At 55.9% G+C, this 24,838-nt stretch overlaps 2 protein-coding genes across 3 annotated transcripts in view; one reads left to right on the top strand and one right to left on the bottom strand.

Moving 5' to 3' along the window:
• The window catches only part of PLEKHM2 (pleckstrin homology and RUN domain containing M2), a 39,630-nt gene extending 18,143 nt beyond the window's left edge, over positions 1-21,487 (bottom strand). For both annotated transcript variants that reach the window (XM_062190477.1, XM_062190479.1), the window contains exon 1: positions 21,403-21,487. In XM_062190477.1, coding sequence (XP_062046461.1) covers positions 21,403-21,462 — 60 coding nt within the window. In that variant the 5' untranslated portion in view covers positions 21,463-21,487. The remainder of the gene's footprint in view (positions 1-21,402) is intronic.
• On the top strand, positions 21,461-23,347 carry LOC133761209 (basic proline-rich protein-like). Its single transcript, XM_062193861.1, has one exon. The coding sequence runs from the start codon at positions 21,461-21,463 to the stop codon at positions 23,345-23,347; it is 1,887 nt and encodes a 628-aa protein (XP_062049845.1).
• Positions 23,348-24,838: the final 1,491 nt, after the last annotated feature.

Here is a 24,838-nt window from a genome sequence, read left to right as displayed (position 1 = left end):
CCCTCTTCCAGGCCAGCTCTCTGCTATGGCCCGGGAAGGCAGTGGAGGATGGCCCAAGTGCTTGGGCCCTGCACCCGCATGGGAGACGAGGAGAAGCACCTGGCTCCTGGCTTCGGATCAGCACGATGCGCCGGCCGCGGTGGCCATTGGAGGGTGAACCAACGGCAAAAGGAAGACCTTTCTCTCTCTCTCTCTCTCACTATCTACTCTGCCTGTCAAAAAAAAAAAAGATTGATTTTATTTCTTTTTGGAAGGCAGAGTTACAGAGAGAGGGAGAAACAGAGGAAGAAATCTTATTGGTTCACTCCTCAAATGGTCACAACAGCTGGGCTGGGCCAGATCAGAGCCAGGAGCCAGGAACTCCAACCAGGTCTCCCACATGGGCAGCAGAGTGCCTAGCACTTGAGCCATCTTCTGCTGCTTTCCCAGGCACATTAGCAGGAAACTGGATAGAAAGTAGGGCAGGCAGGGACTTCAACAGGCACCCATATGGGATGTAGGTGGCAGCTCAACACACTGCACCCCAATGCCTATTTAAATTAATTGAAATGAAACAAAACTAAAAATTCAATTTTTCAGGTACACTAGTCACATTTTTCAATTAAAAAATATATAATATATAATTTGAAAGCCAGAGTTCACAGAGAAAGGGAGAGACAGAGACCAAGAAAGAGATTTTATTTTATTTTTTAAAGATTTATTTATTTATTTACTTATTTGAAAGGCAGAGATGCAGAAAGATAAGGGGGGGGGGAGGGGAAGAAGGAGAGGCAGAGAGAAAGGGGGAGAGAGAGAGAGAGAGAGAGAGATCTTCCATCTGCTGGTTCACTCCCCAAATGGCCACAACGCCAGAGCTGGGCCAGGCCAAAGCCTGGAGCCTCTTCCAGGTCTCCCACATGCGTGCAGGGGCCTGAGAACTTGGGCCATCCTCTGCTGTTTTCCCAGGCACATTAGCAGGGGGCTGGATTGGAAGTGGAGTAGCTGGGACTTGAACTGGCACCCATATGGTATGCTGGCACCGAATACGGAAGCTTAACACTCTATGCCACAGCGTCGGTCCCAGAGAAAGTGCTCTTACACCTGCCAGTTCACTCCCTAGATGGTTGCAACAGCTGGGTCTGGAACAGGCTGAAGCCAAGAGCTTCATCTGGGTCTCCCACAAGGATGGCAGGGGCTCAAGCACTTGAGCCACCCTCCATTGCTTTTCCCAGGCCATTAGCAGGGAGCTGGACTGGAGTGGAGTAGCTGGTACTTGAACTGGCGCCCATATGGGATGCCGGGGTTGCAGGTGTGTCTTCAGCCACTGCACAACACTGGCCCCTTATTTCCTGCACTTTTAAAATTTGTTTGAGAGGCAGAGACACATAGAGACAGACAGACAAAGAGCTCCCATCTGCAGATTTATTCTCCAAATGTTTGAAATTGTTGGGGCTGGGCCAGGGCCAAAGCTCGGGGCCCTGATCACAATCTAGGTCTCCCATGTGGTTGAAAGGACTCCAATTCCTTGCGCCATGTCTGCTCTGCCTCCCCCACTCCTGCCATCACACTGATCACTTTCTCAATGCTCAGTAGCCACACGTGATTGGTGGCTACTGCACTGGGTGTGTGGCTGTGCGGACCCCGGGCACGTCCATCACTGAGACGCGTTCTACTGGACAGCGCTGGTTCAGATGACAAAAGGCACGCAAGAGGCTTGGCACAGATCCTGGTAAGAAGCAAATGTTCAATCAACATTAATCCAGATTATTAACAATAACAAATCCATTTTTTGGTCAAACCAATGACCTGTCCCTTGGTTAAACATTAATTTAGGCGCAAAGAAGTCACAATGAGGTTGTCCCCTCTCAGCAACTAATACTCTGTTTGGCAGGCTACTAGCAGGCAGTTCACACCTATTCTTTAAAAGCGCTCCCTTACAGCAAGTAGGTTAATAAGGATTTTCCATTTTCTCAGACACCAAGGAGATCTTGAGTCATTATTACAATCTAGCGCAGATACTAAAAGGGGCAAGAAGAAAAAGAATGTCACAAAACAATGACACAAGAATCTGAGCACCTGGCGTAATGGGTAAAGTTGCCACCTGCAGTGCTGGCATCCCATATGGGTGCTGGTTCCAGTCCCAGCTGCTCCACTTCCGATCCAGCTCTCTGCTATAGCCCAGGAAAGCAGTAGAAGATGACCCAGGTCCATGGGCCCCTGCACCTGCATGGGAGACCTGGAAGAAGCTCTTGTCTCCTGGCTTTGGATAGGCGCAGCTCCGGCTGTTGCGGCTAATTGGGGAGTGAACCAGCAGATGGAAGACCTCTCTCTCTCTCTCTGCCTCTCCTTCTCTCTCTATGTAACTCTGACTTTTAAATAAATAAATCTTAAAAAAAAAAAAAAAAAAAGAATCTGAGGAGTTAGGGCCAGCACTGTGGTGTAGAGGGTAAAGCCATCACCAGCAGTACTGGCAACCCATATGGGCACCGTTTTGTGTCCTGGCTCTCCACTTTCCATCCAGCTCCCTGCTAATGGCCTGGGAAAAGCAGCAGAAGATGGCCCAAGTGCTTAGGCTCCTGCACCCATGTGGGAGACCCGGAAGAAGCTCCTGGCTCTTGGCTTTGGCCTGGCCTAGCCCCAGCAGCTATGGCTACCTGGGGAGTGAACCTGTGGATGGAAGTTTTCTCTCTTTGTCTTTCCTTCGCAAAGCACAACCTAAAGGTAAACAAACGACAGAGGCGTCTCCCTTGGCCACAGTGAGACAGCAGCAGGTAACCACTTCTTGCAGCAATAAGATCAGTACCTCTGAAACAATGGGGACAGGAGGAAAACATTACATAAATGAGGCACAGTGGGCAAAGCTGCTGGTGGGGGTACCAGCATCCCATGTGGGCACTGGTTCAAGTCCCAGCTGCTCCACTTTCAATCCAGCTCCCAACTAATGCACCTGGGAAAACAGCAGAAGATGGCCCAAGTACTTGGGCCCCTGCACCCCTGTCGGAGACCCAGATGAAATGCCTGGCTCCTGGCTTTGGATGGGCCCAGTTCCAGCCATTGTGGCCATTTGGGCAGTGAACCAGCAGATGGAAAATCTGTCTCTGTGTCTCTCCCTCTCTTTATCTCTGAAACTCTGCCTTTCAAATAAAAAATCTTAAAAAAAAAAAAAAAAAAAAAAAAAAAAGAGGACCTGAACAACAGAACTGATGGAATGAGCGTAACAAACACTGCTAAGCTTAGGAGCACAATTACCATCTTTTATACCAAATTACTGTTTGGTTGCATTCAATACCTGCCGGTGGAGCCAGCACCAGCTCCAATCAGAGCCATTCTTTACTGAGTGTTTATTATGTGCACTAAGACGACAGCAGAATGAAGAGGGCGTTGACTCTGCTATGCACTCTGTGTGACTCTGGACAGGTCACCCAACCTCTCTGAACTTGGTTTCCACATCTGTGAAACAGGCTCAGTAACAGTGCCGTCCCTATAGTTGTCATGAGGGTTCAGATAATCCTAATGCCGCATTTACCAGAGCGTACGATACCTCATAAACATCTAATAAACATGAGCAGCCACGATGATGACACACCCTACAAATACGATTTCACCATCAAGCAACCTCCATAAAGTAGGTCACCCAGTGAGTAAGTGGCAGAGTCAGATTTTAAATCCAGGTCTTTTCATCAAACCTTGGCTCGAGACCCCTAATGAATAACGTATGGGGGTCAATGAGGCCAGGTAAAGCCACTGCCTGCAGCACCAGCATCCCATGTGGGTGCCGGTGGAGTCCTGGCTGCTCCACTTCCAATCCAGCTCCCTGCTAATTTGCCTGGGAAGGCAGTGGAAATGGCCCAAGTGCTAGGGCCCCTGCACCCAGGTGGGAGACCACGGCGATGCTCCTGGCTCCTGGCTTCAGTCTGGTCCAGCTCCGGCCATTGCAGCCATTTGGGGAATGAACCAGCAGATGGAAGACCTCTCTCTCTGTCTCTCCTCCCCCACCCCCCATAACTGTGCCTTTCAAATAAATAAATCTTTAAAGTTCATAAAAAATACATATTATGAAAAAGAGATGGAAGAATTTCAAAATTTCTTGCACCAAAATAAACATCTTTTAATTCAATTTTCCATGAGCTTTTTAAAGTTCCTTCATATATAAACTGTTAGACTCTGTTTAAATTCCCTTCTACTATGTTCAAAGAAGAAAAACACAGTCCCCTATCCTTTAAATCATGAGAACTAGAAAGCCCACAGTGGCTGGGAGCTCAGCTTCTTCCACAGTTCTGCTTCCTGGGAGACGGCCACGGAGCAGAGCCGCTGTGGGTCCTCCAAAAAGAAAGTGGCCATGACTCCATCTTGAGCCCACACTGGCCTCTCCCCAGGGGTAAGGAGGTGTTCCGTGTGGTTAACCGACGCCACAACTGCTCCAAGGGGAGCTTTTCCCACGTCTGCTGATCAGACCGTCAAGCGGTTCTGCCCATGTGGATTTGCGGCAAAGGTGGAAAACGTCACTCAGGAGTTTGGGGCAGGGGTCAGCAAGCTAGGGCTGGTCTGCCCACCCCCTATGCTGTAAATAAAGGTTTACAGGAACACAGCCACACCCAGTTGTTCTACATGATCTCAGATGCAACAGAGACCGTATGACCTAAAACTTTTACTATCTGGCTCTTTCCAGAAAGTCTGTGGATCCCTGGTAATGGCCTTGAGCACAGGCAGCAAGAAATGCAGACTTGGGACAGGCTGGGCGGGGAGCTCGCTGCTGCCCAAAGCTTAGTAGTGGCCGCCTTAAGGAGTCATGCATTTTTCTTTTCTTTTTAAAAAAGATGTATTTATTTAATTGAAAGGCAGAGTTACAGAGAGGCAGAGAAAGAGGTGGGGGGGGAGGGAGGGAGGGAGGTCTTTCATCCACTGGTTCACTCTCCAAATGGCCACAATGGCCGGAGCTGGGCTGATCTGAAGCCAGGAGCCTCTTCCAGGTCTCCCACACAGATGCAGGGGCCCAAGGACTTGAGCCATCGTCCACTTTCCCAGGCCCTAGCAGAGAGCTGGATCGGAAGTGGAGCAGCCAGGATTGGAACGGGTGCCCATATGGGATGCCGGCACTGCAGGCAGCGGCTTTACCTGCCATGCCACAGCTCCGGACCCAGCAGACACTGTTCTTATACGGAGGTCTACAAACCCTTGCCCTCAAAAAAAACGAACATTCTGGTTGTAGAGAAACTATGAGCAATTACATAACGTGGCACCAGAGTGATTAAGTGCTATTTATAAAACAAGGAAGGGTGTGGGGATCTGCTATAAACAGGGGTCACAGAAGAGCTGTCTGAGGAAGTGACCATCGTGGTATCTGAGGGAAGAGCACTCCAGTCAGAGGGGTAGAAGACACAAATGTCCTGGGGCAGGAGCAACAGTGAGGTGACAGCATGGCTGGGACAGAGAGGGAGGAAGTGGGTCAGGGAGGTAACCAGGCCACACACAGCCACACAGGCCACACACAGCCACACAGGCCACAGCAGGGGCTTTGCATGTCATGACTGACGTGATGGGAAGCTACAGGAAGGGTTGAACATAACCCAGTGCGCTGGCCACAGGGGTGCCATGGCTACTGTGTAGTATGCATACTGACTGTGCAAGGCCAAGGTGGGGACGGAGACTGGCGAGGAAGCAAACACCAGCACAGATCTGGTGGAACTGGATCCAACTGGAATGAGGAAGAAGTAGGGAGGGGTCAGACTCAGGATCTGAAAGAGCCCCAGGGATCTGCCAATGGATGAGACGGGGGTCTGAGAGAAAAGGAGGCGCTCGCTTCTCCCAGCGCTCACCCCTCTCTCCAGGGGTCCGGGCGTCTTCATCCCAGGCTCTCCCTTTGTTCCCACTGCAAAACTGCGTGGCCTGGGATCCAGTGATCTTGGCCCCCTGCATTCTCAAGTCCCAAACCCTCAAACTGAGTTTCCAAATGTCCCAACTTTCACTGCCAAGGTCTCAGTCACATTCCAGGCAACGTTGCCCCAGCCATGCTTGTCAATTCTGGTTTAGCGCACTTCCACTCATGTCTGTGTATAACCCAATGTTTAGTCCCTGCCTGTGGCCCATGAGATCTTACGAGACCTAAGACCTCCCGGCCCTTCCCCGCCTGCCTACTTCCCTCATGCCCTCAAGAGAAGTTAGAAAAAAGAGATCTTTATTTCCTCTCTAATGGAAAATGGAACAAGAAGCAGTCATGTTCTCTCTGCCCACCACCGCCACGTGGCGCAGGATTTCTGACAAAGCTGCCTTGAGACAGGCCACTTGGAGCCAGCCACCTCCTCGGCCTCAGAGAGACACGGGAGTCCATGGGAGCAGACAGGACGTGGCCCCTTCACCACACTCTTGCCTCTTCCTTGCTGGGCTCGATGTCCAGCTCTCTCGCCTTCCCCACCCCCTGCTCTAGATCCGGTCATCAATTCCCGGGCCTCTTGCCATGCTCAATGCAGAGATCAGTCAGACATGTACCACCACTGAGATCGCATTTACTGCCACAGATGCACAAAATAAATAACCCAACTTCATGAGACAGAGAGAGAGAAGGACAGAGACACTGAGGTTTTGTTCTGAGCAACCGAATGCAGTGCACTTTCTCGCTTTCTAGATCAGGTGGAGTTCTGCTCTGCCTGCGGTAAGTCCAAAATCCCCATCAGATGTCTAAGAGGAGACGTCACAAGACAGCTGTGGAAGTGGGCCTGCGGTCAGGGGAGTCAGCGCCGTCGGCCTTCAGATGGCACTTTTAGCAGCTTTGTCTGTGGAGATGACGGTGGGTGCAGGAGGAGCTAAGCTGCTGGGGCTCCCAAGTGAGCACTGGGGTCCTCACTCACACGACAAAACAGAGCCACTTGGAGAGCTTGAAAAACAAAATGCCCGTCCAAACCAACTAAGTGGGAAACGCTGGAGGCAGGGCCCAGGAACCAGCACTTCTTTTGAAACACTCACTACGAATCCTACACCCAGCCGAGGCTGAGAATCTCTGCTTTAGACTGAAGGCACAGCCGATGAGGCCGACCAGGGCCCTACACTGGGGACACTCTGGAAGCCAAGAGAAGGAAGTTTCCCAACGGAGGGCATGAGGGGGTCACTGGGGTCACGGTGACGAGGGTCTAAAAGGGGGGTGCTGGGAGCCTTGACGAAGGCAACTAGGGTGAAGGGGCAGAGGAGCCCGGCAGCCGCTCACCAGGGATGGCGGGAGTCTATGTGGATCCTACTTCAAATCAAGTATTTTAACAACAACACAGATGGGGCAATGGAAACTTGAAAACTTAGCAGTATTTGATGATTTTAAGTAAATATTATTATTAATTTTTAAAAGCATGACAGGGGCCAGAGCTGTGGTGCTGTGGGTTAAGCCACCATTCAGGTACTATACACAGAACTGTCTTGGCTCTCTGGAAATCTGCGTCAAACACTGGAGGGCTGGGGTGCAGCCGACTCCAGGCAGCGCAGGAGGGGCCAGGGCTGGGCACGGGGCTTCAGGAAACCATTCTGCCTATTTTTGCCCAGTGGGGGCTTGGGTTGCAGAGTGGAGATGGGGAGAAGGAGAGATGGGAAAATGGAAAGAAAGGATGGAAGAAACAAAGGGAAAGAGAAGGGACAGGAGACAACGGACCCAGAAACTCCTTTGACTAGTGTTGCCGAAAGGGTGGCAGGGAAGCCGAGGTACAGAGCAGGACAGTCTGGACAGGAGGGACAGGAGGGCTCCACCGCCCAGGGGAGGGGCGGGCCAGGCCATGTGCCTGACCGTGGAAGGCTGGAACATTCTCATTGGAAGAAAATGAGAACAGGGCCAGCGCTGCGGCACAGCAGGTTAAGCCGCACCCTACAGTGCCGGCATCCCATAATGGGCACCGGTTTGAATCCTGGCTGTTCCACTTCCAATCCAGCTCCCTGGCAATGCACCTGGGAAAGCAGTGGAAGATGACCCAAGTCCCTGGGCCCCTGAACCCATGCAGGAGACCTGGAGGAAGCTCCTGGCTCTTGGCTTTGGCCTGGCACAACCCTGGCCTTTGCAGCTATTTGGAGAGCAAACTAGCAGATGGAAGAGCTCTCTCTCCTTTCTGCTCTCTCTCTGTAACTCTACCCTTCAAATAAATAAATTAATTAAAAAGGAAGGAAGGATGGATGGACAGATGCTGGCACTGTGGTGTAGCAGGTAAATCCGCCGCCTGCAGTGCCAGCATCCCATATGGGTGCCGGTTCGAGACCTGGCTATTCCACTTATGATCCAGCTCTCTGCTATGGCCTGGGAAAACAGTAGAAGATGGCCCAGGTCCTTGGGCCCCTGCACCTGCATGGGAGACCCGGAGGAAGCTCCTGGCTCCTGGCTTCGGATAGGCGCAGCTCCAGCCATTGTGGCCAATTGGGGAGTGAACCATTGGATGGAGGACCTCTCTCTCTCTTTCTCTCTCTTTGCCTCTCCTTCTCTTTCTGTGTAACTCTGACTTTCAAATAAATAAATAAGCATTTTAAAAAAGAAAGAGAGAAAAAAAAATGAGAATGAAGAGGGAGCAGAGCATCTCACTCTCACTCTTAGAGTGATGTTTTGGTTTGGTTTGGTTTGGTTTTGGTTTTCAAGACATTGTTCCCCTGAAGTCTGAGCGGTGGGAGCCTCTGTGTCAGTCTCAGTGAACATTCCAGAAGGGAGGAGCTGCTCTTCAGCCTGGCTACCGATTTTTTTGGGTGCACTCAGGCACCAGGACCGGGAAGAGGTGGCTCGGCTTATTTTGGCCTGTCTCAAAGCCAGGAGGACAGGGAGCACCCCCCCCTCCCATGCAGCCAGTGCCCCAGGAAGACACCACCACAGGCTTGCACCAGACCCCGTGGTTTCGGGGAAATCTGGGTGGCACAGTCCAGCAAGCCAAGAACCGTCTGACTCAGAGCATTTTAACCAGGGCCAGCCCCACTCTGCTCAGCTGACTTGTCTTTCTACTACAGACACACAACCACGAAACAATTTCCAGCGCTATGGTTAGTACCAAGAAAACTTCCCAGACTGGCCCCTCCGAGGTAACGCAAAGCAAGCCGCGGAAGACCAGAAGTGGACAAATGGAAACACTATGGTCACAGGTCGCTCTCTTCTTCCTCCCGGATCAGTCAAGACCAATAGGAGGCTGCAAGGTTACCCAGCAGAACAGAGAGGAGACCTGGATTCCAACTCTGCTAACGACCCAGAGGCTGCACGGGGGAGGAGGTGGGTCACACGTCTATATTTATAGACCCAGAAAAAACTCCCCGCTCAGTGACATCGGGGGAGTCTGCCAGGCTGTACACATGCCTGCTCCATCTGCCTGGCCACCAGGGGCTCCACTCCCTGAGCACGGCCTGCGCATACTCCACCCCTGCTTACCACGGAGGGCACAGGCCGTGGGTGCAGGAACAACCAGCTGGCACCACCTGGGGCACTACTCTCTGCCACCCAGGGAGGAGGTGCCAGGTAACAGCAGCCTCCCTATTGGCTCCATGGAGACCAAATACAGAAGACAGAATGTTTAGACAGCCTCAGCAGGCCAAGGAAGGGTGACTTGTCACCTCACCTCACGTCACCTCTTTAAAGAACTTAACCAGTGGCAGCTATGATTAGATGAGTCTGGCTCAACTTCAGCATCAGACTGCGCCGCAGAGCCCTCAGCCCCCTCAGCCCCCCAGCCCCCGGGGCGGCCCCTCAGCCCCCTCAGCCCCCCAGCCCTGAGATGACCCCTCAGCCCCCTCAGCCCCCCCCAGCCCCCCAGCCCCCGGGGCGGCCCCTCAGCCCCCTCAGCCCCCCAGCCCCCGGGGCGGCCCCTCAGCCCCCCAGCCCCCGGGGTGGCCCCTCAGCCCCCTCAACCTCCTCAGCCCCCTCAGCCCCCCGGGGCAGCCCCTTGCTCACTGCAGCAGGTGCGCTGTGGGGGAGGGGTGTCTTGTGGCAAGTGAGAGGGCACTGCCTGCCTAGTGTTTTTGGAAGTCTGTTTACAGCACTGGCACTGAGTAGCCAAACCACCCCTCTGGTTTTCAGGGACACTCATTCTTTCCAGAGGAAAAGTGGCTAAGCCACGCGATGTTGTTTACAGACGAACCTTAACTTAGGATGGGCTCGTGTCCAGATGAAGCCACTGTCAGCTGAAAATACTGCAAGTCAAAAGCGCATGTAATACACCCGACATGCCGGAGTGTTGGCATCTACCTTGCAACCATGAGGCCATGGGGCGCTGTGCTCGCTGCTGCCACCCAGCATCACCGGAGAGGATCACACTGCCTGTCACTGGTGCCCAACAAGGTACAAATTTAAAACCAGAAAAGAATAGTTTCTATGGAGCCTGTACCATTTTTGCATGATTGTAAAGTAAAAAAATTAAGTCAGGGGCCAGTGTTGAGGTATGGCAAGTTAAGCCACCAACTATGACACTGGCATCGCATATAGGCACCGGTTCAAGCTCCTGGCTCCTTGCACTTTGGATCCAGCTCCCTGCTAGTGTACTTGGGAAAGCAGCAGAAGATGGCCCAAGTCCCTGGGCCCCTGAACCCACATGGGAGACCTGGAAGAAGCTCCTGGCTCCTAGCTTTGGCCCAGCCCAACAGCCATTTGGGGAGAGAGTCACCAGATGGAAGATCTCTCTCAACTCTGTCTTTCAAATCAATCAAATAAAATATTGGGGCCAGCACTGTGGCAAAGAAGGCTAAGTCTCTGCTCCTGCGAAGGCAATGAGGGATGGCCCAGGTGTTTGGGCCCCTGCCACCCATGTTGGAGACTTGGTTGAAGCTTCTGGCTCCTTGTTTTGGCTTGGCACAGCCCTACCTGTTGTGGCCATTTGGGGAGTAAACCAGCAGATGGAGGAGAGAGCATTAGCAGGGAACTGGATGAGAAGTGGAGCAGCTGGGACTCGAACCAGTGCCCATATGGGATGCCGGCGCTGCTGGTAAAGGCTTAACCTTCTGTGCCGCAGCGCCAGCCCCAGTCTCCAAATTTAGAACAAATTTAGAATCCTTAACTTGAGATCCCAACCCACTGCAGCCTGGAGAACACCTCATTCTCAACGACCATCAATTGCAATGGCTTCCAGCACTAGACAACCAGAGCTCCTGCGATCAGAAACGATCAGCCTGGCCTCTCCGTGGTCAGCAAAACAGTGTCCTGAGGGAGCTGATGTCTGCATGCAGCCAACGGCCCTGCCCAGGAGGGGACCGCGCACAGGCCAGCAGCATCCTTGGGCTGACGGGCGTCCCCACGCAGCATGGTCCGTCACAAAGCCTGTTTGCCATGGGCTTGCTATGTTCTGCAAGTTTAGTGAAATGCAGGCTTCTTAATCGTTCAGGGCTGGCGCCGCGGCTCAATAGGCTAATCCTCCGCCTTGCGGCGCCGGCACACTGGGTTCTAGTCCCGGTCGGGGCACCGATCCTGTCCCGGTTGCCCCTCTTCCAGGCCAGCTCTCTGCTGTGGCCAGGGAGTGCAGTGGAGGATGGCCCAAGTGCTTGGGCTCTGCACCCCATGGGAGACCAGGAGAAGCACCTGGCTCCTGGCTTCGGATCAGCGCGGTGCGCCAGCCGCAGCGCGCCTACCACGGCGGCCATTGGAGGGTGAACCAACGGCAAAAAGGAAGACCTTTCTCTCTGTCTCTCTCTCTCACTGTCCACTCTGCCTGTCAAAAAAAAATAATAATAAAAATAAATAAATAAATAAAAAAAATTAATCGTTCAGCCGCCACGCAACACAGCAGCCCACTCCAGAGCTTTCCCTCGCCGCCGAGGTCACCACTCACCAGCACCTCTGTCTGAGGGCTGGGAGCTGCTCTGCTCTGCTGAACAGCGCCAGGAAAAAGTCGAAAACAGCAGGCACCAGAATTATCCACGGATCTCATTTTTCTGTGCTTTCTTTGGAGTGTAGGAACAATGACGGCTGAAGACCAAATCGCCTGGGAAATTTGACAAAATGTGGTTTCCAAAAGCAGCTGAATCCTCTCTTCCTGAGAGTGTCCAAACCCTACAGAACCAGGCGTGTGCTGTCCGGGGACTCGGGGCTTGAGGTCTTACGGAGGGGCAAAGGATATCTATTTTGTTTTGATTTTTGTTTTTGTTTATTTGCATCTTACTTGAAAGGCAGAGAGAGAGATGCCTGCAATAGCCAGGGCTGGACCAGGACAAAGCTGGGGACCAGAACTCAGCCTGAGTCTCCCATGAGAGTGGCAAGGACCCAGGTAACCGAGCCACCACCTGCTGCCTCCCAAGGTGCACACCAGCAGGAAGCTGGGTGGGAAGCAGACGGGCCAGGACTCAGACCCGCACTCCAGGGTGGGACGTGGGCTTTCCAGGCAGCACTTGACTGCTGCACCACACACTGCGCCCCAGTGACGCCTTCCAGAGCAGGAGCAAAATGGTAAGAAGCTCTCCAAGGGGTCCCTGGGCAAACCCAGAGACCTGGCAGCCAACCAGTGGCTTGAAAGGGCACACAGTGCGTGATTCTACTCCACTCTTCCGCCACTGGGACGGGGTTCTGAGCACTGCACAGTGAGGCTGCCTGTCGCGCCGGCAGGAGAAGAGGCCTCTGCAAAGCGCCATGTGAACCAGTCTTTCAAGCCAGGAGCCTTCTTCACCCGGTCTGCATGGTTTTTTGTTTTTTTGTTTTTTTTTTACTTCCCTTTTCCACCATGTACCTGTAACGTGACCTCATGATTGCCTCACACAGCCGGCCAGCCAGTGGTTGCTAAAGGAAAGCCGTCACCAAAGCTCTGTCTAAAACCATAGGCTGGGGGACAGTGTGAAGACCCTTGTCCCCTTTCCAAGGCCCACGAGTACAGTCAGGTGGGTTTCAAGTTGAACATGGAAATCTGGGACCATCCAGGGTTGCAAAGCCACAACGGTTATTAGAGGACTCTGTGGGGAGCTGGGGTGCCCACCTGTCCCGTTGCAGGGGGATGTCAACATCTGCTGACGCTGCCGGTTACTGAGCGCTCACTGTACACCAGCTTGCATGGCACGTGCTGGTGTGCAGCGGAGTCTGGGGCGGGGCCCCTGCACCAGCACGGCTGACACTTAGACGGTGGTAGCTGCGGCAACACTGTGGCGACAGATGTTACAATGGGCAGACCCCATCCACATGGCTCTCTTCTAGAATGTAAGACCCACGTGGGCAAGGACTTGGTAGGCTTGGTTCTTAGTGACTACAAGACTGCTCTGTACACAACATTACTCAACAAATATTTGGTAAATGGAGGACTGATCCACAAGACTGACAGGTGGGATGTGGTAACTGTTACCACTTTAAGACAGACATCATGGAGCAGGTGTTGTGGCACAGCAGGTTAAGTCATCACTTGGGACACCCACATCCCTGTATCAAGGTGCCAGTTCGAGTCCTGGCTACTCTGCTTCTAATCCAGCTTGCTGTTGATGTGCCTGGGTGGCAGAGATGATAAATCCAATTCTTGTGTTCCCACTACCCATGTGGGAGACCCAGAGGAGTTCCTGGATCCTAGCTGCAGCCTAGCTCAGCCCTGGCTGTTGTAGGCAGTTGGGGAGTGAATCAGCAGATGAAAGATCTCTCTTTTCTCTCTCTCCTCTACATTTTTTAATTTTTAAAATTTTTTTTTGTTTTGACTGGCAGAGTGGACAGTGAGAGAGAGAGACAGAGAGAAAGGTCTTCCTTTTGCCGTTGGTTCACCCTCCAATGGCCGCTGCGGCTGGCGTGCTGCAGCCGGCGCACCGCGCTGATCCGAAGGCAGGAGCCAGGTGCTTCTTCCTGGTCTCCCATGCGGGTGCAGGGCCCAAGCACTTGGGCCATCCTCCACTGCACTCCCTGGCCACAGCAGAGAGCTGGACTGGAAGAGGGGCAACCAGGACAGAATCTGGCGCCCTGACTGGGACTAGAACCCGGTGTGCCGGCGCCGCAGGTGGAGGACTAGCCTATTGAGCCGCGGCGCCAGCCTCTCCTCTGTTTTTTAAACAAATATTTTTTAAAAAGGACAGACATCGTGTATGTGGAAAAATTCAGAGAAATGAAAAGAACAAGAATCAGAAAAATGGTTCAAAACCAAGCTCTGCCCCTTATGAACTATTTTTTTTAAAATGTGTTAATTTATGGGACCAGCGCTGTGGCATAGTGGGTAAAGCCTCTGCATGCAGCGCCGGCATCCCATATGGGCACTGGTCCGAGTCCTGACTGCTCCACTTCCCATCCAGCTCTCTGCTATGCCTTGGGAAAGCAGCAGCAGATGACCCAAGTCCTTGGGCCCCTGAACCCATGTGGGAGACATAGAGGAAGCTCCTGGCTTCAGATCAGCCCACTTCTGGCTGTTATGGCCATTTGGGGAGTGAACCAGCTGATGGAAGACCTTTCTCTTGCTCTCTTTCTGTAACTCTCTCAAATAAATAAATAAAAATCTTACAAAATTTATTTACTTATTTGAAAATCAGAGAGACAGAGGGAGAGACAGAGGGAGAAAGGAGAAGGGAGAAGGGAGATCTTCCACCCATTGGTTCACTCCCTGAATGGCCTCAATGGCCCAGATTGGGCCAGGCCTAAACTTGGAGCCAGAACTCTATCCTGGTCTCCCATGTGGGTGGCAGTGCCCAAGTACTTTAGCCACCTTCCACTGCTTTCCCAGGTGCATTAGCAGGCAGCTGGTTCGGAAGGGGAGCAGCAGGACTTGAAGTAGCACTCCAACATGGGATGAGAACATTGCAAGTGGTGGCTTAATGCACTGTACCACAATGTCAACCCCTTAACTAAGTATTTGAAAGGCAGAGAGATGGGGGGGGGGGTGAAAAAGAGAGAGCACTTCCATCTTCTGGTTCACTGCTCAAATGCCTGCAACAGCCTGGCTGGGTCGGGCGGGGGTGGGAGCTGGGGACTCATTGTAGGTCTCCCACATGGGTAGCAGGGACCCCAGTACTTGAGCCATCATCTGCCGCCGCCCCCCACCCTGGGATGCTCACTAACCAGAAAGCTGGGCTGGAGGCAGAGCTGGCACTTGAATCGGCACTCTGATATGGGTTGTGGGCATCCCAAGTGACATCCTGACGGCTACCTCCATGGCCGGCCCCCGTTTCAGCCTGGATGGACGTAAGCGAGAGCCAAGCCTCGGTGTTCTGTGACGGGACAGAAAGGACCGGCGTCACGACGCTTCAAACCGGAACCTGATGTCAGAGGAGCAGCTGATGAAGAGAGAACCACACCTGAAACCCGAGTGGGCGGGGCTCAGAGGAGGCCGGCACCGCCTCTCCGTAAGCACCTCCTCCTGGGGCTGGTGGGGCTGCTCTCGGGGTCAAGCACCCACTGCACACAGCTGGGTCCCGGACAGGTGTGTCTGGGTCCCTCCCAGCCTCCATTCTGAGGAAAAGGGCAGAGAAACAGCCGCGGTTACTGTCGGGGGCAGGGGGAGGAGTGAGGAGAAGCCACTTCAGGTTATGAAATGTGCGTAGGCGCTGTTTTACTCAGATCCTTGCCCTGGTGACTCAGGACTTCAGGAGTTTTCAGAGCATCTAAAGCTCTGTAAGAGTTTTCCCGTGAAGCCAGAGGGAACAAAACTATTGATCGAAGCCAAATGGGTCCTACAATTCTCGCCCAATCCCTCTCCAGGAGTGAGCCGCCCAGGCTCAGGTTCTGTGAACTGGCAGCTGTAATCTATCAGGACTGGAAAAGTGGGAAAAAGCCCAGCGCCCAGGACAGCCTTCCCACCGGCACTGACAGGCGGCGTTGAGAACAGCTGTAGCCCATCAACCAGCAAAGCGCGCCCCAACCTGATCCAGCTGGGGGCCTCCTGCATCCTACATGGGTGCCGATTCGAGTCCTGGCTGCTCCACGTTGACCCAACTCGTGCTAATGGCCTGGGAAAGCAGTAGAAAATGGCCTATTTTGGGGGGGCCCCTGCACCTGCATGGGAGACCCAGAAGAAGCTCCTGGCTTCTGGCTTCAGATCAGCCCAGCTCCGGCTGTTGCGGCAATTTGGAGAGTGAACCAGTGGATGGAAGACCTCTCTGTAACACTGCCTCTCAAATAAACAAATCTAAAAAAACAAAAAACAAAAAACCTGCTTATTTTCTTAGAAGAAAATGTAATTCTCCTATCCTGGACAGTGTTTCATGCTGGCTGCAACGCCTGAACCTCAGGGACGTCTGCCCCAGCCCCGCCCATTCCTCATCACATCGCTGTGACTGATGTCTTCGTTCACACCTTCCGGGACCTGGAACTGGCTGTGTCCGTGGACTAACTTACTCCTCTTCTCCTACCAGCTCCGTAAGGGCACAGACCTCTCCTGCCTTGCCCACTGCCATCTGCTGGCCAGGCAGGTACTCGGTAAACCTGCCCACCACTGAGTACACGGACACGTGATAGGCTCGCAGGCTCCACCCTCACCCCACACACCTGACACGCTCCGCAAAACCACAGCTCCAACAGATCCAGTCAACTATGGGCCTGGGCAAACCAAACTGTCTGAATGTGACCCCCAGCCTAGCTTGCTGAGGGCTTTTTGGGTGCACACGTGTGTGCATATATAAACTGCCACCCGCACACCAAGTCCAGCCTGCTGCCCATGTTTGTAAATCAAGGTTTTTTGGAACACAGCCACATCTGCAAATGTGTGTGTGGTTGCTTTCAAGCCACAAGAATAGTTAAAACAGTGGTTTTAACAAAGATCAGAGGGCCTGACAATATTCACCATCTGGCCTTTCAAAACGTTTGCCGAGCCCTGAGCGTGAGGAAACCGAGGAGTGTGGTGTCAGACGCTCCCTGACTGCACACCCAGAGCAGGCGCAGGGTCCACGCAGACCTTTGCTGTGCTAATGGTGGCTCCTGTGACGCTCAGGCCTCACTGTGTGCTAGCTATTGTGCTAGGTGCTGGCGGTCTGTGGTCTCACAGAACTGAACTGTCCTCAAAGCACAGGGGAGCAGCCACTGCGGGGGCTAGCAGAGGTCTAGTCATTGGCCAGGATCAACACGGTGAAGACAAACCCGAAGTTCAAACCTAGGCCCGGGTCTGCACAGCTCTGCCACCTGCACCTGCAGGCCTCGGGCTGCACAGCTTCCTCACAGAGCACCGGCCAGCCACGTCTGGCAGAACTGTCGGCGCTCCCGAGTCTGGGGCTCACGGTCCTCAGAAGACCACCTGGGGGCCCCACCGGGGGACGAGGAGGCCCCCCCTTTTCCATTGAACACTCACTTCTCTTTGAATTCCACCAGTTTGTCAAAACATGGTTAAGCCCTCCTTCTCTGGGACTTCTCTTTACCCCAGCTATTGCTTTTTTTTTTTTTTTTTTAATTTTTGACAGGCAGAGTGGACAGTGAGAGAGAGAGACAGAGAGAAAGGTCTTCCTTTGCCGTTGGTTCACCTTCCAATGGCCACCGCGGCCGGCGCGCTGCGGCTGGCGCACCGCGCTGATCTGATGGCAGGAGCCAGGTGCTTCTCCTGGTCTCCCATGCAGGTGCAGGGCCAAAGCACTTGGGCCATCCTCCACTGCACTCCCGGGCCATAGCAGAGAGCTGGCCTGGAAGAGGGGCAACCAGGACAGAATCCGGTGCCCCGACCGGGACTAGAACCCGGTGTGCCGGCGCCGCTAGGCGAAGGATTAGCCTGTTGAGCGCGCCGGCCTTGCCTTTTCCTTTTTTTTTTTTTTTTTTTTTTTCTTTTTGACAGGCAGAGTGGACAGTGAGAGAGAGACAGAGAGAAAGGTCTTCCTTTTCCATTGGTTCACCCCCCAGTGGCCACTGTGGCCAGTGCACCGCGCAGATCTGAAGCCAGGAGCCAGGTGCTTCTTCTGGTCTCCCATGCGGGTGCAGGGCCCAAGGACTTGGGCCATCCTCCATTGCACTCCCAGGCCACAGCAGAGAGCTGGACTAGAAGAGGTGCAACCAGGACAGAATCTGGTGCCCTGACCGGGACTAGAACCCGGGGTGCCAGCGCCACAGGCGGAGGATTAGCCTAGTGAGCCACAGCGCCAGCCCCTATTGCTTGTTGTATCCCCCCTCACCCAATACAGAAACTGTGGAAGGCCGAGGCAACTGCCCACGGTGCACGCTGCACAACACGCAACAGACACCCGTGTCCCTCAGACACAAAGCAGGCTCAGCAATGGTTAAGATGCTGCTTGGGGGGCCCCCATCCCAGGTCTCTGTCACTCTGCCTCTCAAATACATAAATAAACGTTTAAAACAAGCAAACAGCTCTCGACACAACCATTGCCTTCTCTCCCACGGAGAAGACACTGTTTAGAACCATGTGCCCTTGGCCGGCGCTGCGGCTCACTAGGCTAATCCTCCACTCGCGGCGCCGGCACACCGGGTTCTAGTCCCGGTTGCTCCTCTTCCAGGCCAGCTCTCTGCTGTGGCCCGGTAGTGCAATGGAGGATGGCCCAAGTGCTTGGGCCCTGCACCCCATGGGAGACCAGGAGAAGCACCTGGCTCCTGCCTTCGGATCAGTGCGGTGTCCTGGCCGTAGCACGCCGGCCACGGCTGCCATTGAGGGTGAACCAACGGCAAAGGAAGACCTTTCTCTCTGTCTCTCTCTCTCACTGTCCACTCTGCCTGTCAAAAAAAAAAAAAAAAAAAAAAAAAAAAACACATGTGCCCACCCTGAAAGCCAACCCTGCCCTAGGCTTGGAAACCCATCATCAACTATTAACAAATCGGCAAGCACAGAGCACCTGGGATGCCTCTGCTACTCGCCTTCCAGAACACAAGGAACTTGCTTTTTATTGTTACCATTTTCATTAATTGTGCGAAACTATTAAACTCCACAGTCTTCTGTAACCCAACAATCTAACTCGTTGTCAGAACACAAGTGCCTTGGTTCAGAGGGGTTCAGCCATCTCCCCTCTCTGGTGAACGTTCCGGGATATGTTAACCATCAGCTGAGCTCAACAACACTGTTTAGGGACAAGAGTTACCCTTGAGCAAGCAGTTCCTGGCGGGGGGACCCGGGATGATGGTCATGTTCTGTTGCCCGGCCTGGGTGCAGGATATGCAGGTGTGTTCACTGTCAGAAGTTGTATACTTGGGACCCAGGCACTTTTCAGTATGTGTATTTCAATGCAACATTCTAAAATACTCTCTGGGGCCAGCACTGTGGCGCAGTAGGTTGATGCCCTGGCCTGAAGCACTGGCATCCCATATGGATACCAGTTCAAGACCCGTCTGCTCCACTTCCAATCCAGCTCTCTGCTATGGCCTGGGAAAGCAGTGGAAGATGGCCCGAACTCTTGGGCCCCTGCACCCACGTGGGAGACTCGGAAGAAGCTCCTGGCTTTGGATTGGCACAGCTCTGGCTGTTGCAGCCAACTGGGGAGTGAACCAGCAGATGGAAGACCTCTCTCTCTCTCTCTCTCTCTGAGTAACTCTTTCAAATCAATACATAAATCTTTAAAATAAAATAAAATACTCTCTGCAACATAGCAACACATACCGGATCTTCCTTTACAAAGATACACACTTCTTTCTCCTCATGCAACATCCTAATAAAAGGACCAGTAAGACCATATTACCAGGGTAGGATGGAAGAAAAAAGACAGAGCAGCTCTCAGGGTGCTGGATAACAAATTTAGGAGAGGCCAGTGCTCAAGGACATACGTAACCTCAAGACTGCTAACACTCAACGCCTACTGCGGCAGCTGAGCCGATTCCTGTGAGACACAGATACTCACGCAGAAAACCAAGGGCACTTCACGGTGCAAGAGTCGCACACACGTCTGCACACAAAGGAAAGGTGTTGCACAACAGCCCTGACAGTGGGGAGCACCTGAGCCATCATCGGACCTTGAAAAAGAGAGGCATTGGCTCGGCCACAAACCGACAAACACAGCTGCCATTCATCAAGACTGGGTCAGGCACCATGCCGACCGCTCCAGATCCTTCAACTTTCCACAACAGGCGTGGGAGTTTGGTGCCACAGTTTATGTCACTTGAGGAGCCGGTGTTGTCGACAGTGGGCTAAGCCACGGCCTCTGATGCGGCATCCTATATGGATGCTGGCTTGGGTCCCGGATGCTCCACTTCCAATCCAGCTGCCTGCTGATACACCTGGGAAAGCGGCAAAGGATGACTCAAGTGCTTGGACCCCTGCCACCTAAATGGGAGACCTGGGCGAAGCTCCTGGCTTCCGCCTGGTTCAGCCCAGGCTGTTCCAAGCATATGGGGAGAGAACCCGTGTTGGAAGATCTCTTTGCCTTTCAAATAAAACAAAAATCAGTCGAAATTTTTAAATCTTCACAGTAACCCTAGCTTTATGCTTGCCTTACAGATGAGGAAATTGAGGCATTGAGACATCAGGAACCCGCCCACGGTTACAGGCTGTTCCCTGGCAGAGCAGGAGTTCAGCTCAAGGAGCTGGACCCCAGAAACCGTGTTCTGAGTCACAATGCTAGTCAAGCCTCTGGTTGTCACTACTCGGGATGACTTTCCAGTGCCCGGAGTGTGATCTGTACTTCCTGGGGGCATCACAGCTCAGTAACACGTGCTTGTCTCAAAGCATACGTCTGTAAGCATCCTGAAACACACACCCAACTCTCACAAACCATGGCCTGATGGCACGGTGGCTCTCGGTCTGTAAAAGACCCACGCTCACACACGCACCAGGGTGCCCACGTCCACCACCTCTCCGCTGTGTTTGAGATCCGAAGACAAAGCACTTGGCCTAGCTGAAGCCGTCACCAGCCCAGACCAGACTAGAAGGAACAAAGTGCGTGCTCATCCCAGGCTCCCTGAGTGAGCACCATCCATTACCCCGTTGCACCAGCAGCGCTCGGGACAGCCGAGAACACGACTCCTGTCAGACCTCTGTGATGTCATTTTCAGTCGTCCTTTTGCTAAAAACATTTTGGGTCTACTTCTCTTTGTAAGGCACCTCTATCTTTACGGAAGGTACAACCGCTTGCCTGAGCTACTTCTGAGGAATCTGGATGGGAAAACGAAGATATTTTTATGTGAGCACTTCAAAAAGTTCATGGAAAGTGACATTAAAAGATAAATTTACCGCGGTGCTAACATTTTTGAGATCCATGCACACAAGGAGTCTTCGGAAAGTTCAAGGGAAAAAAAGTTCAAACGCTTGCCCCTCGCCAGGTCCTCACTTCTGCCTGGATCGGGGACGAAGACCCCCGCCCCGGCCCCTTTGAGGTCCCCAGCTCGGGCCCTGCAGGTCAGGGGCAAGGTCGCCGCCGCTCTCGCCGCGGGCTCCGCTCCCGGCCTTGACCGCGACGGCGGATGCTGGGGTTCGGCCGCCGCGCTGCGGGCCTTCCCCGCGGGGCCGTGGGCCGCCCACGCTCGGGGGGAGACCAGGGCCCGCGGCGCCACAGAGGGAAGCGCCGAGGATGCTGACCGCAACTTTGTTCTCCAAACAGAGCCCGAGGCCGCCGCGGCGCTCACGTGAGCGGCCCCGCTCCCCACGGCGGCCCGGGGCGCCCAGAGGCAGGGCGGAGGCGGCAGGGACCCCCGGCGCTCACCTTCTTCACCGTCAGCGAGATGTTCTCCAGGATCCGGTCCTTCACCTCCCGCGGCTCCATGGCGCCGCCGCCGCCGCCGCCGCCGCCCCGCCGCCGCTTCCCGCGCCGGGGGCCGGGGGCCGCTGCCAACCGCTGCCGCCGGCCGTGCGGGGGCTCCGTCGTGGTGGCCGCGGGGCCCGGCGCCCGCCGCCCGGCCCTCGCCTCGCCCGGGGCCCTCGCTCCGCCGCGGCCCGGCGGCTCCCGAGCGCGGCCGGCGGGGAAGGAGGCCGCGGGCTGTGCGCGGCGGCGGCGGCGGCGGCGGCAGGAACTGATGTCAGGCGGGGCGGCGCCAGGGCCGCGCCGGGCGCCCCGCGTCCCCGACACCCGCACGGGCCGGGCCGGCGCCGCTCGGAGACCCCGGGCCTCCCACACCCCGGGCCGGCGCCGCTCCGAGACCCCGGGCCTCCCACACCCCGGGCCCCTCGGAGACCCCGGGCCTCCCACACCCCGGGCCGGCGCGGCTCCGAGACCCCGGGCCTCCCACACCCCGGGCCGGCGCCGCTCGGAGACCCCGGGCCTCCCACACCCCGGGCCGGCACCGCTCGGAGACCCCTGGCCTCCCACACCCCGGGCCCCTCGGAGACCCCGGGCCTCCCACACCCCGGGCCGGCGCCGCTCGGAGACCCTGGGCCTCCCACACCCCGGGCCCCTCGGAGACCCCGGGCCTCCCACACCCCGGGCCGGTCCCGGGCCTCCCACACCCCGAGCCCCTCCGAGACCCCGGGCCTCCCACACCCCGGGCCGGCGCGGCTCTGAGACCCCGGGCCTCCCACACCCCGGGCCTCCCACACCCCGGGCCGGCGCGGCTCCGAGACCCCGGGCCTCCCACACCCCGGGCCGGCGCCGCTCGGAGACCCCGGGCCTCCCACACCCCGGGCCGGCGCCGCTCAGAGACCCCGGGCCTCCCACACCCCGGGCCGGTCCCGGGCCTCCCACACACCGGACCAGTCCCGGGCCTCCCACACCCCGGGCCGGCGCCGCTCGGAGACCCCGGGCCTCCCACACCCCGGGCCGGCGCGGCTCTGAGACCCCCGGCCTCCCACACCCCGGGCCGGCGCCGCTCGGAGACCCCCGGCCTCCCACACCCCGGGCCGGCGCCGCTCCGAGACCCCGGGCCTCCCACACCCCGGGCTGGCACCGCTCGGAGACCCCGGGCCTCCCACACCCCGGGCCGGCGCCGCTCCGAGACCCCGGGCCTCCCACACCCCGGGCTGGCACCGCTGGGAGACCCCGGGCCTCCCACATCCCGGGCCGGCGCCGCTCCGAGACCCCGGGCCTCCCACACCCCGGGCCGGCGCCGCTCGGAGACCCCGGGCCTCCCACATCCCGGGCCGGCGCCGCTCGGAGACCCCGGGCCTCCCACACCCCGGGCCGGCGCGGCTCCGAGACCCCGGGCCTCCCACACCCCGGGCCGGCGCCGCTCCGAGACCCCGGGCCTCCCACACCCCGGGCCGGCACCGCTGGGAGACCCCGGGCCTCCCACACCCCGGGCCGGCGCCGCTCCGAGACACCGGGCCTCCCACACCCCGGGCCGGCGCCGCTCAGAGACCCCGGGCCTCCCACACCCCGGGCCGGCGCGGCTCCGAGACCCCGGGCCTCCCACACCCCGGGCCCCTCGGAGACCCCGGGCCTCCCACACCCCGGGCCGGCGCGGCTCCGAGACCCCTGGCCTCCCACACCCCGGGCCGAGACCCCTGGCCTCCCACACCCCGGGCCGGTCCCGGGCCTCCCACACCCCGGGCCTCAGGGCCCACACGGTCCTGCCCTCCTCAGGGACCCTGGAGCCACCAGCTCCCCTCGGCCAGGGACCCCGAGACTTCTCAGCCCACAGATCCGGGGGACCCTGGAGGCCCCCTCAAGCCCCGCTCCCCTGGCTCTGCAGGCCTCCCCGCATTCCTCACCCTGAGCGTCCAGTCCTGAACCTGAGGCCCCCGCCCCATCAGACCTAAAGCGCTGCTCACCCTCTTGCCCTGAACCCCCCGCCCCCGGTCCCCACTCTCAGACCCCCGTCTCACTGGCTCGCTCCCCTCCCTTAGCCCCTGGCACCCCGGGTCTCCACAGTGGCTTCCAGTCCCGGGGTCACCCAGCCCTGCTCTGGAAAGCCGATCCTACGGTCCTCAGGAGAGACCTCGCCAGATCCCTCATCCTCCCAAGAAGAGACTCAAGATGGTGCTAGTCTGTCTGTCTATTACGTGACTGGTTATGGGGCAAACAAACTCGGAAAAGGAAAGAGCGAGGCGAGACGCCGGAGTTGCTGTGTCCCATAAGCAGCGGGGGACCTAGGGCCAGAAGATGCCAACGGTGTAACGTGTGCCGGTCACCCAGCTCGGTGCTTTCCCCACATTTGTCTCGTGTGCTCTGCCTGCTTACATACAGATGAAGAGGCTGAGGGATGGGAGTTAAGCAGTTTGCCTAAAATCATACTTCAAGCGGCAGGGCCCGCACACCAAGGCAGGAATCTGAGCGTGTAGCCGTGTGTCTCCTTTTCTGGGCCAAGCACCCTTTACCTTTCTGCAGACTATTCTAGAAGACAGCCCCAGAGGGACTTGGTCTGACCGTTTATGGAAGCAAGCAAAGTCTCTAAGCAGCTAAACCCAGGGCATTTTCTTATTTGTATTGAGGTCAGGAAGATAAGAGCTAAGAAGGAGGTGAGCAGACTAAGGCCAGAGGGGACGGGGCTGCCGTCATTGGAGAAAACATTGACTATTACTGTGAATGAGGACATAGCCCGGTGGCAAGGAGGAGAAGCTGAGCTGGAATAACTGGCTAATCGTGCCCTCCCCACTCCATCCTGGCTGGGGTGCCTACAGGCCCCAACCTGTCGATGCAGCTGTGGCTCATGGGAATCTGGGGAGCCCAAAGCTGCAACACCACACTTTACCATCCGTCCCTGCTATAGAATAGCAAGCCCGCCTGGGCACGGCTTGGGCAAATGACACATGACAGCGTCAACAATTATTTTTAGTCCTTGGCTATATAGCTGGGGTATACCTGTGAAGAAGGGAGGAGGCGGCCATCATATTTTTAGCTACACGCCCAGGGAGATGGTCTCAACTTTTTACAACATTCAGAGGAACACACGGTCTCACTCCTACCGGACTCCTGGGGTTGGCTAGGTGCGTGAGTGGCTGGCAGAAGGAAGTGAAATTTTGGCCTAAACAGTATTTCTTGCAGGGACAGGGAAGAGGCCATGCCTGGGGTTCAGATACCCCTGATAAGAGTGGTGTGACTGAAAAGCGCAGGATGCCTGCCAGTCCTGTGGCTGAGCGTCTCCGAGCTCAGAACGCAGCCCATTCGTTTGTTGCACAAGATTCGCTGGTCACATGGAAGATGCACGGGACTCTGAATCAAAGACATCAGGAATCAAACCTCCGCTGACTCAGGCCGGGGCCTCGGG

This window comes from Lepus europaeus, chromosome 5 (assembly GCF_033115175.1).
Source record: "Lepus europaeus isolate LE1 chromosome 5, mLepTim1.pri, whole genome shotgun sequence".
Lineage (NCBI taxonomy): Eukaryota > Metazoa > Chordata > Mammalia > Lagomorpha > Leporidae > Lepus > Lepus europaeus.
Note: the sequence above shows the minus strand (reverse complement) of the source record. Positions and strands in the feature narration are given on the sequence as shown.